This window comes from Numenius arquata, chromosome 1, assembly GCF_964106895.1.
Source record: "Numenius arquata chromosome 1, bNumArq3.hap1.1, whole genome shotgun sequence".
Lineage (NCBI taxonomy): Eukaryota > Metazoa > Chordata > Aves > Charadriiformes > Scolopacidae > Numenius > Numenius arquata.
This window is the reverse complement of record NC_133576.1, coordinates 119407169-119424858: the sequence shown is the minus strand read 5'-3', so window position 1 is coordinate 119424858 and position 17690 is coordinate 119407169. Positions and strand designations below refer to the sequence as shown.

At 43.6% G+C, this 17690-nt stretch overlaps 1 protein-coding gene across 2 annotated transcripts in view; it reads right to left on the bottom strand.

The window, feature by feature from the left end:
• ATP8A2 (ATPase phospholipid transporting 8A2) overlaps nucleotides 1-15853 on the bottom strand; it is a 341299-nt gene extending 325446 nt beyond the window's left edge. Inside the window, exon 1 of one of the 2 annotated variants that reach the window (XM_074153982.1) lies at nucleotides 15793-15853. Coding sequence is in view for 1 of the 2 variants with exons in the window: in XM_074153972.1 (XP_074010073.1) it covers nucleotides 15254-15332 (79 nt within the window). In the remaining variant the exon portion in view is untranslated. Of the gene's footprint in view, nucleotides 1-15253; nucleotides 15333-15792 lie in introns of those variants that run through there. The other variant, XM_074153972.1, reaches the window with a different exon arrangement.
• Nucleotides 15854-17690: the final 1837 nt, after the last annotated feature.

Here is a 17690-nt window from a genome sequence, read left to right as displayed (position 1 = left end):
TGCTCTGCAGCCTCAGTCAGAAGATCAGATCAGGGATGAGAGGAAAGCTTATTGAGCTAGAACCTTATGTGGACCCTCCTTTTCCCTCTGAAGCACATTATATGAAAAATCTAATTATCAATTATTTTAACACTGCAGTAATAAGCATTATTATCCACCTGCTACTGTTATGCTGAAGTCCTGCACTGTAAGTATAACTGGAGAAGTTTTCCCCAATAAAGTGTTCTTATTAGAAAAGTCCCAGCCTAGTAATTTTTCTTATGCTAGCTCTTCTTCCTGGAACAGCCATCTTGTCTGCAGCATCCATACTGACTAGATGAATGTTACAAGTATTCTTTCCTCTTTCCCTCCCCCTAGTATTTTTCTCTTCCTAATGAGAGATAATGGGCTCAGTGTCTTGATCTCTAAAAGATATCTTACAGTGCTTCTACAAATTTTTCTGGGAAGCCTATAGATCAGATCCCGGAACTGCTGCAGACAGGTGTCAGTGAACTCAATTTAGGCAGAGTTGTGCTGACTGGACCAGCTGGGGCTATCACCATACAGGTCTCCTGCTAGGGTTCACACAAGGCTTGTTATTGACAAAACATTAAATGTTTGTTTTCTATCAGATTGGGATTCAACTTGACCTATTCCATCATTGGTAATGATTAAATACATTTGCAGTGCATCCATCTGTCACTTTTGAGACATTCCAGTACCTGCCTACAATAGGCAGTTTTATTGGAACTGCTACCAGGATGAGCATAGACAAGAATCACAGACCTTTTCAATACTTAATTATCTAGTGTTGCACAGGCTGCTGTGGATTTAGAGGAAATCATGCTTATGACTCATATGCTAGTACTGGAGGAGATTTTCCCTAATAAAGTAGCCCTAGGGAGGAGAGGCAAAAAGCCCAAATCAGCCACCCACTGCTGGAAGCTGAACATCACCACCTAGCTGACTTAGTTACCAATGACACCACATCCATCCAGGTACAGTGGGCTCTGCCATTTCATTGCCAAGAAAGTCTTATCATCAGTCTTCTCTTTCCTTCTATTCAATGCAGGGAATGGTTTATAACGCAGAGTCCAAGAGTGGCTCCAAACTCTTAAGGACAGAGTTTCAGACAGTGCTGAGCTGTATCCATCCCTGCATTAGATACAGGTTGCTCCAGTCTCTCATTCCTTCATGAAGAAAGAGACACTTTTTGAAAGGGAAACAATCATTCCCATCCCCAGTATAAGCATCACCCAGACTCAGCTATTTGTTTCGTTGGGGGGCAGGGGGTTGTGGTTTTGGGTTTTGTTTTTTTTTTTTTAACTAAGAGATAGAAGCAAGCAGCCAGTTCTCTCAAATAACTACTGGGGACAAAGTTCATATAGCATTTTTTTCTGAAAGCCTAAAAGCCTTCTTTCTCTTTCCTACATAGACTATTATAGAAGATTATTTGCTCATATATGAGTACAAGTCCCCCACTGGCAAGCATTACTTTGCTATACGATGTTTAGAGGTCTTCAGAAATATTACTACCACATTAATTCCACATAGCTATTCTACTTTGCCATGAATAGTAGAGCTACTCAATGGAGATAAATCCCTTCCATTCAGTTACCATCTTAATATCAAGCTCAATGCTAACACAACAGTTCCTCACTCCTAATTAGGCTTACCTCCTAATAAATTTGAAGGAGTGTCTCACATTAAGCATACCTTTTATCTTTAACAAAACTCCCACTATACAGCTGTGGAGAACAACCACTGTAGTGCTCGCGTCACACGGTTTAGGTGTATATGATGACAGCAACAGGAATATAAAGTTACCCACAGGAAGGAATTTTTCTGATCCAGAATTATAGGTGTTCTCCAGGTTTAAGTCTCAGCTATACTTTTACAAGCAATATCTAATCACAGATAAAAGAACAAAGCCACTACAGTAAAAGCAGACATCGGCTTTGCTTACTACAAGGCTCTTCCCGTGCTTCTGACTAAACCTTCCTATCAGGAAAACAGGCTTTTCAACACAGGGAAGTGAAGAAAAGATAAGGATAGTCAATATTTACCTTAGAGCACTAGAAATGAACACATTAAAACCACATTTTTTTAATACGTGCAAACCTTCCCTCCCCTTAAACCCTAAAATAAACTTACCTGACAAATCCAAAGCTAGAAGAAAGGACAAGCCTCCTATCTGCTAGAGCTTATCCTACCAAAACCTCTACAGAGATGACTTTCTGCTTCCGTTCTCCTCTTTTAAAGTCTTACCTGTGTGCATTAGTTTCTCTCACCCACAAATTAGGGGGCTGGGCTCATTAGTGTAAACAAAGCTGCAATGATTTGCATCAGGTAGAACTTGTATCTAGTTAAGCCTCCTTTCTGGTAAGTAGTTAAAGCACAACCTATTCGGCCCGAATGGTAACTACACTGCCTCACCTGAATAAGAGTTTTCAGATAACTTACTTTTACTGTTCCTTTGATTTTTTAAGTGTTGTTATTATTACAGCTGTTGTTTACAGGTTATTTTTTAATATATTTGTAATAGTATACATGTTAAAACCTGTATAAGCAACCAGAAAAGTTTATTGTACTTTTTCCAGATGTTTTACAGCTTAGTTCTTGACCTCTTAATTAACTACTTATTTGAGTCTTCTTTCACAATTCCTCTTAGTGTGAACTGATTTTACTTTTTACAGGTGTAAATAATAAGAAAGCTCCTTAAGTATCTCTTCCTGTGTTTTGGTGTATAAGACAATTCTAAAGCATCTATTTTTGCCTTGACCTTAGTTTTAGCTACTTGCTTTTCTTCTGTTAATCCATTTCTATTTTTGGCTATAGCCTCAGTGATAGCATAGTCTTCTAGTTGAAGCGCTGCCAATCTTATTAATGCAGGGCTTCCCTTCCCCCTTCTTCAGGTTGTTAATCACTCTTCTCAAATTTTAGTCTATAAAAATTGATATATCAATTTTCTTATTAGAATTGTTTCTGTAGGATTAGAATCATTGTTAATAAGGTATTTAAACAATAAGAAATAATGCCAAAACAGTACAGAAATATAGCTTATAAAATGCCCTTGTAAAAATAAACCTTTACAAGAAATAGAGGATTAAATAAAAGGTCATGCTCTGTTTGTCTTTTCCAGAATATCCACGTGGATTTGGTTTCATGAGGGCTGACATCGCCAATGCCAGACAGCAACGATGAAAAAAATTGTAACTCTAATGGCTGCAAACTTATCTGACTAAAGAAGCCTTTTTGTATACCATCTTCTATTTCCCAGCATCATACAAATACTATGTAGCTGCCTGTTATCTTCATATTGACCCTGTGAAGTAGATGGTAACTAAAATTACTCCTTTGCTCGGGAGACACCAATGACAAAATGCCTGGAACTGAAGTGCAACAGCTTTGGCTCCCTGTGAAGACAGAAGACACCACATTACTGTTGTCCTTCTCCACCACAGTAAATTTTGTGGCTTCTGCTTAGAGTACTAGTATTTTATTAGTGAATGCTAGTTCATGTACTAATTCTGATGAAAATAAAAAATATGGTTGTTTACAGTTGCTGAGTCCCAAATTAATAACGTTGTATATTGCAATAGTACCATCTGCCCTGTCTAGACATGAACTGGGCCACAGAAATATAAATCCTATATCATCTCATCAGTGGGCAAAACTGATGTCCTGATTTGATTTGTAGCCTGTAACAGAATGAGGCAGAAATTCAGCAAGATGTCTGTGTGTAAAGTGCTGGATGTCTTACAAGGGACTTTAATTAAAAAAAAAAAAATAAACATTCTAATAGGAAGAAGGTTTAAGATGAACTCTTGCCTCTGGTTGTCAGGGACCTCTCTACATAAGAGATGGCACTGATAGCCTAATAGAAGTTAAGCAACAGCCACCATAGCGGGAATGGACAGTGCACAGAGCCTGGGAACCTGGCTGCCTAATGAACCAAAAAGTACCAAAAGGAGTACTAAATTATTTAAATCCTGTGCTGTTTAGCACTAACACAAAATTGCACTGTCTCAACAAAATTATATCAGATCTATTATTGCAGCTATTTTATTCCCATGTTTCTCTCTTTGGGGTTCTGGCAAAAAGCTCTCAAAGAAAATGGCTTAGGTAATCAGCAGGGAGGCCAAAATTTGAACAAAACCATCCAGCATTGAGGACTGGAGAATCTTCTTCTCTGGAGCCCTGGATGAACAGTCTTTCTCAACGGTGAAAGTTTAGGATTGCTGAGGTCTTCCCTGCACTTCAGGCTTGGAACACTTACTGCTGTCTCCCATGCCACGCCAGACGCAGTCCTTTGCATCTAACTCCAACTCCTACCAGCACCAGTGGGGGTGAACACACTTCAGTGAGATGGCATGGAGCCAGTGATGGAAATGGATAGCAATTTAAATGGCAGGTGCATCTACTGTGAGACAAAACAGACTTCCTCCTCAGCTGCTTGAAATAGAGATCCTGCAACTAAAGAGACTTTCTTGGGCCTACTGTAGGATCTGGGATTTTGCAGATCTCCTATGAGATACCCTGTCAGAAGAGAAGGAATGGTACTGGGGAGATGCTGTGTGTGGAGGATGCTGCATACGTGGTTCTAGCTAAGAGAGAGCCGTGACAAAAGGACTCCCTGGCATGCACTTAGGGAAAGCATCATCTGTGTCATTGGGTAATTTCAGGCTGACAGGATACATTACAACTTACAGCAGGAAGCTCTTGATAAACTGGCATTAGGAAGGTTGGGAGATATGTGCCATCCCAGCTCCTGAGCAGGTAATATATAAAACTCCCTTGCGGTTCAATCACCAGCTGTATCCAAAGGCTGTCCATAATTCAGAGTGAAAAAAACACTGGAATTCCAACTGGAATTTAGGATGTCAGAAAATATAGTGCAGGCAGCAGGACGCTCTCAGAGTTTATATCTCTTTCTGCACACAGCCACACTAAAAAAAACAAAAGGCGCTTGTTCTCTACTTATGTATGGTTTTGTCCTGTGTTGAGTGACACAGGACTAACTTTTCTTCTAATGCCTGGGAAAACTGCACTTTCAGAAGACTCTAGTGTCTGAATTCATGAAAATATTTACTTTATAGCCAGATATGGTACGTGGGATTCAAGGTCTCGGTGTTTTCAAGCCTTGCCAGGTGCAGGGATGAGGAGGAGCAAGGCCTGGGCACTTGACCCAAGCTGGTCAAGAGGATTATTTCATACCATAAATGTCACATTCAACATAAATTAGAAAAGTTTGCTGAGGAGTTCTCTCTCCCTTGATGGCTGTGGTCCGGAGAACTCCTTGCCCCGGTGCCGGACCCCTGAGCCCTTCCCTTCCTCCCAAAGCCACAGTCCTCACAGTGTCCCACATTTGCTGTCCACTGCCAGGAGTGCACAGCTCCCTGCTGATAGAATTGGCTGAGTATAATCCTTGTATATCTTATATCAGTATCGGGATTAATACTGGTTCTTTAGTATTATTGTTAATTATTTATTCTTATGCTAGTAAATCTACTTATATTTCAACCCTCGTGTTTCTTTGTGTTCCCCGATTCCCCAGAGGAGGGGTTATCAGATGATAGAATAATTGTCTAAACGACAATAAATTGTTATGGGTTTTCTCAAACCATAACAGGTTTGTAGGGATACATGCATTTTCTTCTATCAGTTCAGAGTACTCCCTTGGACAGTCACGGTTGTGCTGCTTGTACTGACTTCATGTTGTTCCCTTTTGGTTTCCAGAGAAAATGATTTGTTTTGTTCCTGTTGGCAGGACATTCAGGGATGCTGGCTCCTTCCTTCTGCCTCTGCCACCATGCTCTTCCATTACTGTACAGTTCTCATGTTACTGCCTTTATGCACTTTTTGCTATTTTCCAAAACAATTATTGGTCACTTCTGAGTAAGAAATTAGTCTGAAACTCAAATGACAGCAGACATCACACACATCATCCCAATCCTAGCACGGTATAAAGGAAGTACTGAAATATACTGCATTTGATGGTTGTTATTATTCAATCAAAACCAGATATTAAGTGCAGGTGCTATTTTACAGCCTGCTCCTGGAAAGATCAGTGTATACAGTCTGTTTTCTGCCCGTGAAGTTCCTGGTTCTACTTGGTGTTTAAAAACACAGACCTAGAAGCAAAAGCCTGTTTAAAAGTTCAGATCCTCCTATCTCAGATGATTATTTTATAGTCCTTTACATATACCAATCAAATGCCGTCATGAGATCAGACTAGATTTCTTTCCCACCACTCCTTCTGGAAAGCTATTCTGAACAGTTGTCTGATATTTAGAAATATGTTTATTACCTTCAGACTAAATGTCTGTGAAAGTCTATTCTTGCACCAGCATTATCCTCTAGTTGAAATGGTTTTTCTCTCTCTTGACTAAATGTACAGAAACTTAACTATTACCCCCATTCCAGAAAATGTATTTTTAATTCTTCCTATTATAGGGGCTCGACACAATGTATAAAAACCTGAAATGATGTCCAACTCCAATTTCTTAAAACGGAACATATCTAAAATAACTCTAAAATAACTCCTGGAGAACAGAAGGCTCCGGGGAGACCTCATAGCAGCCTTCCAATATCTGAAGGGAGCCTACAGGAGAGCCAGAGAGGGACTCTTTGTCAGGAGATGTAGTGACAGGACAAGGGGTAATGGCTTTAAATTGGAAGAGGGGAGATTTAGATTAGATATTAGGAGGAAATTCTTTCCTGTGAGGGTAGTGAAGCCCTGGAACAGGTTGCCCAGAGAAGTTGTGGATGCCCCATCCCTGGAAGTGATTAAGGCCAGGCTGGATGGGGCTTTGAGCAACCTGCTGTAGTGGAGGTGTCCCTGCCCATGGCAGGGGAGTTGGAGCTCGATGATCTTTAAGGTTCCTTCCAACTCTAACCATTCTATGATTCTATAAAATAATGAGTTCCCTTGCACATTTGCATGTTAATAAATTTACCAATAATTGCAATATTTGATTGGGGGCAGGGAGGGAGAAGGAAAGCACTCTCCTCCTTTCTGACTGGTAAACTCTCATGAAAGCTCTTTTTTCCCCTTAGGACGAGGCAGACAAATGGCATAAGGATGGCTTCAGGCACAGACCTGTATTAGTGAAACTCTGGGAACAAGATTTGGCTGTTAATCTGTAAAGCAGGCCTGGTCCTCTCCCCAGTTTGGGGAGCACCCACATACCTTAATTCCCCTGTCTTTGTGTCCCTCTTCAAAACAAGGTACCAGGATTTAGGTCAATGTATTTCAGTTCAGTAGCCATGGGACCACTGAAGCACAAACTATGCTGAGCCTTTGCAGTGATGCAGAAATGTTGAGCAAATGACAACTGGCTTTCAATTTAAAGCTTCCATGTCGAGCCCTGATTCCCATCTGTATAACTGATACGACAAATGCAGATGTGGCCTCTGTATCTGTTTCAGAGTTATGATGGCTGCTGTTGACTTTGCACATATTCTTTCAGCATCTTTTGTCTCCCATTTACAAATAAACTGCATCTGTTAAGGTGACATTTGCTTAGAGTATTTAATGGCACACAAAGCCAGGGGTATTTGTTTCATATATCCTTTTTATAAGCATTGAGTTGAACGCTCCTAGATCTCACAGGCACAGGATGTCAGCCTGCCTTCACCACGCTGCCTATGAATAGGCAGAACAGTGCTGGGTCAGCAGGAGATAACACCTGAGCCCTCCTGCTATTCAAAGTAGCAAATGAGTCAGGGTGGTGTTATTGTAAAGAGATAAAGACTTTTGCTTTCACTCTTTATGACTACCTACCCATTTAATGAAATCAAATAAATGTGTTTGGTAATCTGCATTTGAGAGATTAGGAATGAAAAATCAAGACCTTCCAGCCAGCATTAAACAAGACGTAAAGCTGCCTTCTCTCCCATATAGAACCTATACACTAGTTTCAGTTCTGTTAATCCTGATTTGCAACACCGAAAAAAAAGGTAGGTTCATCAGACCAAACCCTTGGCTAAAACAAACTGACATGCTTTGGTGGATCTCTTACAAATTACAAGTCTGACCCAATCACGGCTCTTCCATTTGAGTCTCCTGGATGACAAGTTCTCATTTATTTGCACTTTGCACTGATGCCCCAATGCAACAATTTCCAACTTGTTAATTAGAACTAAAAATAACAAACGTATCCTATGTGAGGTTGGAAAGCAGTGGAAATGTGTTAAAAGATCTACAGTATGTCTTGTGAACCTTCATCACAACATGAAGGTATTGAGACTAATTTACTGACACTTTATGTTCTTTCTGATTTAAACTGGTTTTAGTGCTTACTGCTAGGACAACTGCATTGTTAAGAAACACTCCTAGCTGCCTGATAAATGTCCGCTGAATGTCATATATGCGTATATTATATCTATATGGATTGTCACTTCTCTGAGTGCAAATAGGTGGTTTGGGTCACTCATTAAAATCTGCATCATGTCAGCTTTGCCTTACCATGCCTCGGCCTGAAATACAAAACTTAGCATCTTCTGGTTTCAGGTGTGCTTGCTACATTCTGGCTTCCAGTATTCAAATTAAAAATGTCCAGAATCAAGGATTACTATCATGGTCTCAACTAGTGGTTGGAGAGCCAGGAGCTTCCAAACAGGCATCCACTTCCATCTATCCACTCCTTAGGCTGGAAAGAAACTGCCCAGGAACTTTTCTAGCAGAAAGAATTCCTTATGGAAAGGTGGCAATAATGCAAATCAAAAATCTGAAATCTTTCCAAATAAATATTTGGAGTAACTGTTTGAATAAGAAGTTTTCAATACTGATACTTCATTTTTTTTTATTTTGCATTTTAAAAAAATGAAAACCCCTGTATACAATTTTAATTTTTTTCTCCACCTTCCACTATATCAACAATTTTTCACAAGTTATCCTTTGAGTGTACCAGGTGAGAATCAGTTACCTAAAGCTCTCAGATATCATGTCTCAAATACCTACAACTTCTCCAAAAGGCTTTGCTAGAAAAGATGGGAGACTGAAAGGAAAACATTTATGTTGATGAAAAGGCCAAGTAAAACTTAATTAATGGCTGTCCCAGAAGCAGAAAGCTGTTGCTGCAGAGACATACAACTGCCTTTTCAAAGTCTAATATATTGCTCTGCACTACCAGCTATACGTACTAGAGAGATTTTGTGATTAACTACCCCTTAAAAGAACCTGTCGGCAATCAGGCTCTACAGGTACTGCCTGTAACAGATATTCTGATATTTGTACTACTACAAACTAGTTAAAATGTGCCACAATGCAACAAGGTGCAGGAAAACAAATATGAAACAGTAATCTGTTATAGTAATAAAGCTAACATGGGCACTTAGAATATTACTTCACAAGTAGCAAATCAGTCCTCTCAGATTCAAAGGGGTATACTTGACAGCTCAGAGAAGAACGGTCAAAGGGAGATTAAACAGCTAAGGGTCGCACCGTTTTGCAAGTCTACGCAGTATCACTTCACAATCTTCCGGAAGAGCAGAAATGGATGACCTGGTTGTTTATATGGCCCTCAGCAAGCCTTGACTACAATAAAAATGCCAAGTGAATTGGTAACTAATTGGAGAGTAATCAGTTTGAGATTCTGCCATCAATTTTCAGATGATCATCCAAACACCGTGTGGAGTCAATGGGAGCTGTCAGCTTGGAACTTCTTGGGGAGGGAAGAAGAGTTAATTATCAAAAAAAATAAGCATCATTTCTGAAGCCATAGATTTCCACATAAAAACTGCCTACAGAGATGGCAGAGTTCAAAGCTGTACTCAGACCTCGTGGCCATGAAAATGCAATACTGAACAACTATTCTCTCTGTACTCAGTAAGTAAGTGCAGTTTCATTGTCTTGGATGTATTCTAGGACCCCAAACAGACAAGCAGGTTTCCTCACACTCATTTTACTGACAGATGTTTTAATCCTGCATGGAATTACAACAGCATTACTGCCAAATCACACTAGCAGGGCAGTACTTTTACACCTACCCAGAAAGTGAGAAAGATACTGACTCACCCAGCACAGGGAAGTCACTCAAAGCAGATACTGCTAGGGAACTAAAATCTGAAACAAAAGACCTGTGGAGAGAGAGCAGAGCAGAGAAGGAATAAAATAGTTCCTATAAATAGACAGTACATGAGTCTGTTTTCAATGGGGTTATGAATATAGTCAAATAACATAAGAGAGTTCATATACTGGCTAAGCCAGTGGGGTGGAAATTTTTGTTTTTATTAAATACATTTCATGTAATGTAATCTTAAAAATTGAAGGTTAGTTAAATCTCTTCAACTCCAAGATGTGTTCCCCACCATCTGAGTGGTTTGATCTTTAATGCATTTATTCACAATCTCACCTCCCCCATCACAGTAAGACAAAAAAGTGTTTCTTCTGCCACACTAATGAGGACCTTGTTTATTTATGAAGTTATTCCACAGTAACTGTGTATACGACATCGTTTTCTAATTCAGTGCCGTAAGCAAATGTATTTTAAATTCCCTCCTATCCTAATGCAAACTAACTCTCGCAGCCAGACAAGCTTTAAGTGCAATACTGAAGACAGCAGAAGTTCAGGTTGGCCTCCGGTTAGCCCTGTCACTGTCACCACCTCACGTTACAGCTGAGCAAGATCTCATACTGCTTGAGAAGACTCTGCTTTGTGCTACTATAAAAACATAGAAACGTAAAACACGGGGTTTATTGTGATGAGGTCTTGCTGAAAAGGCATAACTGTCACTGGTGTTTATGGAAATAGGATCAGGCCTTTGATGTGATTGAACAAGCCGCACATTATACTGCACTATGTGCCAGTTAAACATGGATGAAAAGAAACAGGAGCTCCCTGACACTTACACGTAATTACCACCACACAGTTTCAGTGTGTGCATAAACACACACGTCCTTCAGCCTTCACCTGGAAAAATTTCTCATCATAGGCTAGAGTTTCTGTGTGCCAACACTACAGTTGCAATTGTCTTACTAGATGTTTCTGTAACTCTTGGTAGCATTAATGGGCACTAAATGCATTTGCTGAGGAAGTACATCCCTCTGCTTAGTGGCCACTGTCACTACACCTGCCAGGTACGTGTCTCACAGCAGAGCAGGGCTTTTGCTCTTAGTTAAACATTTAAATGTTAATATTTTAGGAATCTGTTATCTCAGCACTGTGTTCACCCATTTCATAGCATTTGTTTGCTTAAAAATACATTCAGGACAACTGCTGATCTGCCTGCAAAAGATCCCGTGAGTACAGGTGATTTGAGTAAGCCTCACTGTGCTTCTCACACTCTCTGAACCTGACCTTCAAAAAACACACCTCCGTTGAAGCAGCAACAGTGATATGTAAATAGTGCAAAGCTGACTAAGTATTTCACCTATAGCTACTGTGCATTTCACATATATCTACAGGAATTGTGTCTAACCTGCAAATGACTACACATTAAAGCTTTGATCAAAAAACAAGTGCCTGTGTGCGATTATAACTGCTTCGTGTGACACTTCCCAACAGTTGCAATCATGGTAACGTACTACCACAGCACAAAAATAGGATCTAGCCCAAAGAGGCTCTTACATAGATGTTCCTCTGATAAAACAAAGAGATGGATCCTTTGCAGTCAGAAGGGAGTATGACTCGAGGAGACAGTCGTTGTTCTTAAGACCAAATACACAGCAAAAAATAAAAGCAAATATTTCAGGAAATGTGGATGGAAAAGATATAAGAGGAGTATGGTTTCATACCATGAAATGATGTTTATATTTCAGCTTCTCATGTCCTGGGAGAAGATTCTGTCACTACCTTCAGATTAAAAATATTTCTTTTTGCTGATGTGCACCACTGAGCAGTTGAAAAAGACCACAGTAAATGACATCAACACCATTTGGACCTTTAATCCAATCTAAACTTGGAATTTGAAATTTTTTGCCCTAAAAATAAAAATGCTATTGTGTAATCATCCAATGTGTTATTGACAGTTGCTTATTTTTAGTGACTTTAAGGAGACAGGAAGGAGGAGAACAGGTTAGTCTTTGATGTCTGTGGTTCCAACAGTAAAGAGCTGGAGACTTCTTTGAGAATAATTTAAATCTAATCAATTTAGCTCAGCTGGTACAACATTACAGCAATAAAAAGATTTAGTTGTACAAAGCAGAAAAAAAAATCGATTAATGAGCAAATGCATAAAAAAGAAGAGGACTGATCATTTGAGTGGCAGCAGGGTGACTCGTCATCTCTAAATTCTCCTTTTCACATCATCTGCTCTTCTGTGAAGTCCTTTGTACCGGTGCTAAGCAGGTTTAAAACTCTACCAAATATACCAATTACATCTTATACTGTATTAGCACATGTGGAAGTCACACTAAAAAACGCAAGAGGGTAGAAAATCACAATTGGATCTGATGTGAAAAGACATCGTTAGTCCATCAGAGGTACTGTTCTTACTGACTAAAGAAGAATGTCTACAAGCTACAGAAATACTTTATATGGCACGAAAAGAAATCCCTGTGACCCAAACTAAAAGCTCATATTTTAAGATTACCAAAACTCCTTCAAAAGTAAAGAGGACTAGCAGACAAACTACAAGCATTCAAAGCAGGAAACATCTTCTCTTCTAAGAAGGAAATAAAGTTTAATATTCTGATACATATTTGCCAAGGAAACTGCAGTGGATGAAGACCGGGTTACCTGACCCTAACTAAGGATGACAAAAGGGTGACCGTTCCCCCCTCCATGGAATTTAGCTCAGAAAAATCTTCAGATTTTGCAACGCCACCACACAGCCACATTTGAACTGCTTTTCAGTGGACAGTGGCTCAGTCTCCAAACATGTACTTTTACAGTTGGGTTCGCCCAGCCCAGAGCCCCTCGTAAGAACCTGTTCAGTCCACACAGACAGCAGGTCTGCACCAAGCCACAGCATGCAGTGAGAAAAGAGAGCTCCCGCCTTTCTGCATCTGTTCCCTGCTGCCATTTGAGATCATACAGGCTGGTAGCGAGAAACATCAGCAGTGATCCAAGTGACAGTCTAACTATCTGATGGCTAATGTTGATGCAAGCAGGGCAATGGGAATAGGCAGGAAGGGGGTACAGAAAGGTTGGGTGGCAGAGAGGTTGGCTGTGGTTGTCCTAAGCCACCAGAGTTGGCTCTCGTGTCCTAGGCCAGCTACAATCATACCCTTGAATAAATCTATGTAATAAGTTACACAAACCTCTATTATGTAAATTTCATAGGCATTATATATACCTATACTAGATGTTACCCTGTTATCTTTCAGAAAAAAAGTTTTAAATAGTAAATACATTGTTCAACAATTGAGAAGCAGTGCTAGTAACGCTAATCAGCAAGCCCCATCTTTCTTCAAAGTATCGTCAAATTTGGTTCTCACTTACATGAAATGCAGGGAACATGTAAAAGTCTAACGCTGTGTATAGATGAATCCTAGCTGGAAGATCTGGGTGGCCCCGGCACCTAGAGCATGACTGAGACGTAACTTAACCACCTACATCTACAAGTACGATTTACAAAAAGCAGAAGCTTAAACTCCTTTTGTATTCCATGTTCAAACTAAACATTCTCCAAGTGCCAAGTATCCAGCATCTGGCTCTCTTTTGAATGGCTGGTTATGGGTAAGGGCACCTAGGTTTGGATTCCTAGCGTTAGGTTGCAAACAGATCTGCCAAACTACAGCTCTGGGAAAGGAGCCTCCCTGCCACAGGACAGGATTTCAGATCAGACACAGCCCCAAGCACTAGAGAGTGGAATCTGCTTAACTGCAACTCTTTCATCTGAATGGCTTACGCTGAAGATAAGTAAAGCTGGTAATGTGCTAAATCCTAGTCTGAAACCTTACCATTTCCTATGAGCTAGCATTATACACCTCTTTCCTTAGCATCCTGCTTACTTCAGCAGCTACCCTGAGGTTCTGTCCTTATTAGCAAGCAGCTGAGGCCAAAAAGGGGAATATTAGTAGAGTGACTACTAGTAGGTTGTTCAGAGGAGCCAAAGGGAAGGTGGCTTCTCCTTCAAGCTCGTTCTAGTCTGGTTCCATGGGCTGAACAGCCATAAGAGGCTGGAGGACGTCTTCTAGTTCAGCGTCATCCAAAAGCAATCCAGCAAATGCACTCCAAGGTGCTCTGAGATTTAACCCCAAGTACAGCTGATCAGGAAATGTGCTTCAAAAGCACATTCCTCACTCAAATAAAAAGTGCTGAAGGAGCATTATACTGCACCCTTACCCACCACAGAGATTGTATTAGGAGCCTAAATATTTTGCACAGGAATAGGTGTCTCAGCCTTTTACTGGATCTGTCTGTAAATCACAATGTCACTGAGGATTCAGCTATCCCCAAGTAAAACAGATAAAAGTGAATTTCGTATGCACCTTGGTCCTACAGAAGTCAGTGCCAGAATTAAACCTTCAAAGTATTCCATTTTTGCCTTTTTTTTCTTCTGAACTAGTTGGGAAGCATGTTCTTAAATGAGCCTCTTGAGAAACCTTCTAATCGACCTCTCTGCAAGCTCACTGCAGGGCTGGTGCTCTCCCCGTTCCGGACCACAGGACAGAGGTCCCTGCCCAGCCCGGTGGGGTGCGGGGCAACCCTGCCTCGGCTCCCCTCCCCTCCGCCGGCAGCACTACCCTCTGGCCAGATGTGCACCAAGGGATTTTCCTGTCAAAAACGACCGGAACCAAGAGAAAGAAGGGGGACAACCCCTTGCCCCCCTCCTCCCAGCAGTGCTATCACGGGAAGGCAGTCGAACCTTGTCCAGCAGGGGCCTGCCGGTGGGGTGCCCTGTGGTGCGCAGATGCTGGGGGGCAGGAGGCCGTCCCTGGGGGGCGGGTGCCCCGTGGGACGCAAGGGCCCAGGGGGGAGCGGTGACAAGGTGGCTGGGGCGCGGGGTGCAGTGCCGGGGCCGGGGTGCGGAGGCGGAGGCCGGGTGCCCGGTGCCCGCAGGGCGCGGGGGCCGAGTGGGCAGCCCTGCCCCGCCCCACCGCGGCCCGGCGAGCGCTGGGGCCCGCCGCACCTCCTTCCCCCGCAGCGACCCCGGGGGCGGGGGCGGCACTGCCGGCTTCTCGCCGCCAGACACCCCGGGGAGGGCGGCGGCGGAGGAGGAGGAGGAGGAGGAGGAGGAGGAGGGGGCGCGGGCGGCGCGGCGGGGCCGGGCGGCCGAGCCATGGAGGCGCCGTCTTCCCTTCCCTTCGCCCTCCTTCCTCCGCCGCGGCGCCTCCTCCCTCCGCCGCTCCCTCCCGCCTCGCCTCGCCTCGCCCCTTCCTCACCGGCCGAGGAGTGGATCTTGGAGGATTTCCGCTGCAGGGACATCCTCAGCGCCGTGTCCAGGCCGGCCCTGTTCGGCATGCTGCGGCCGGCGAAGCCCGCGGCCGGCTAGGGCGGCGGCGGCGGCGGCGGGCTGGCCATGGGCCCCCCCTCACGCAGACGCCGCGCTGCGGCGGCGGCCGCTGGCACCGCCGCGGCCTGGGCTGCGGGGGCGGGCGAGGCGCTAAGCCCTCGCCGGTGCCCTCCCGAGGAGGGGGCTCGGCGCCGCGGCGGGCGCTGCGTCCTCCTCCGCCCCTTCCCTCAGGGCCGGGGCCACGGGCAACTCCCTCCGGGCGCGGCGGCTGCCTCCCCTTCCCTGCCCGGCACGGCGGAGGGCCGGCCCCGCCGCTCGCCGCCGGCGGCCCCGCCGAGCCCACGTCCCGGGGGACAGCGGCCTGAGGGGCCGGTGCGGCCCGACGGCCCCGGGCGCCTACCGGGCTCCTCCGCTAACGGCACCGGGGACGAGGCGCGGGGCAGAGCCGGGTCCTGACCGCCTCCTCGCCGCCGCTGACGGAAAGAACGGCTTCCCGGGGCAGAAGGGTCGTTGTTGTCCCCTTTGACTTGCTCTGGTCCCCTCACTGCAGCCATCTGTACCGGAGCAGAGCGAGGGAACAGCCTCTCGCCACCCCATGTACCAAGGGGATACGGTGAACTCTGGGACTGGGGTGGTTTTTTGAGGTGTCTGTCTGAAACTAGTATGTCGCTGAGATTTTGGGCACATAAAGCATCCCAACAAAGCCCCCGCTGGGAAGAATTTTTTCACTATGGTGAGACATTGAACAGGTTGCCCAGGGAAGTTGTGGATGCCCCGTCCCTGGATGTGTTCAAGGCCAGGCTGGATGGGGCTTTGAGCAACCTGCTCTAGTGGGTGGTGTCCCTGCCCATGGCAGGGGGTCGGAACTAGATGGTCTCTACGGGCCCTTCCAACCCAAACCATTCTATGGTTCTCAGTGGGGTTCTTCCAGTTACAAGGGCATCTTTCACCACTGTGGCCTCCTGCCAGCCTCCTCACAAAAGGTCTCATTCCTTCTCAACTTAAAATATCTGGTAAATCAAGGATAAAAAAAAAAAATAGAGGAAAGATTAATCAATGGATCACTTAACTCTTGCAGCACACCGCCTTTCTGTGCAAAACATTTGCAACCATGAGAATTTACCTACCAAGGACAGGCAAAGAAGGAATTAAATTGAAGGGCAGAAAAATAACTTCTTTTTAAAACCTTTCAATCTTTAAAGATGCTGGTCTCAGTCAGGCACAGCCAGCACTGGTCACCGTATCTTAAAGGGGTTGCCTTCTCTACTAGGTGAGCTTCAAGGTAGGATGGTTTAAACGAGGCAGAAGCTCTCTTGGGATGAGGATGTATTGAGTTTGGAGAAGACCTACTGCATAAGAAACGGTCCCCAGTACCTTGAAGGTCTGTGAACAAATGGCCCTAGATCTGTATTTAAAGCACTCTGCCATTCAGAGTTGGCTAACATACAAGATGTGCAATTTGGGTGTTATTTATTTCCAAGATCGTAAGTAATGCTAAACCACTGAATCTCACTGTACTTCAGTGTCCTCACGTATAACACGGAAACTGACACTTTCCAGCTGCAACTTCACAAAAAGTTGCAAATAGAAATTTTGTTGACAAAGCATTTTGGGTTTTGTAACTACAGAGTAGTATAGAACTGCAACACTTTACACTGACTTACACTGAGTGCATCATAGTCTACCTGGAGACATTCACTTTGGGACGGGACTGCTGCAGACACATATTTCTCGGCCTGTGAGAAGCTTTTACGCTGGTGGATTTTGTCGCTCTGGGAGAAGGCTGGCCCGAGGGCTTTTGTCAATGAAATAATCCAGTAGAGGCCATGCAAGTCAAGGAAAGTGCTCCAAAACAGGACCAAGAAAGAATGGCAGCTCCTGGCTTCAGGTTTACTTTTGATCAGAAATTAACCTTCAGGTGAACTGTGTTTGCAATAGGCTAAAAGTATGGTCAACTGTAAGCCATCAGCCTGGAAGCCCCAGTAGCAGGTAAATGCGCCCGTTCCTTGTCATGCACTGCCTTTGCTTTCACCGCTGTGTCCTCAGTGTTCTCAAAGACTGCTCCAGCTAACGTGCCATCTGGCTTGCCTCTATGCAGGGCTACTTAATCATGTAAATTTGACTACTCGAGCTCCTCAAAGAGATTTAATTACCCAACCCACACTTATCTCAACAGTGGACAGCAGATCCCTGAGCATTAGCGACCAGGCATTTCAGTGATGCTTAATGGCATAGAAGAAAGAAAAAACATCTTTTCCCCTGCATAGACTGTGAGCATCAGAGGACCTGTCCGCAATATCTGTCCCTAGTCACAAGTTGATATGATTGTACATTGCAATTGTACAGGAATTGTACTGCTAACGGGA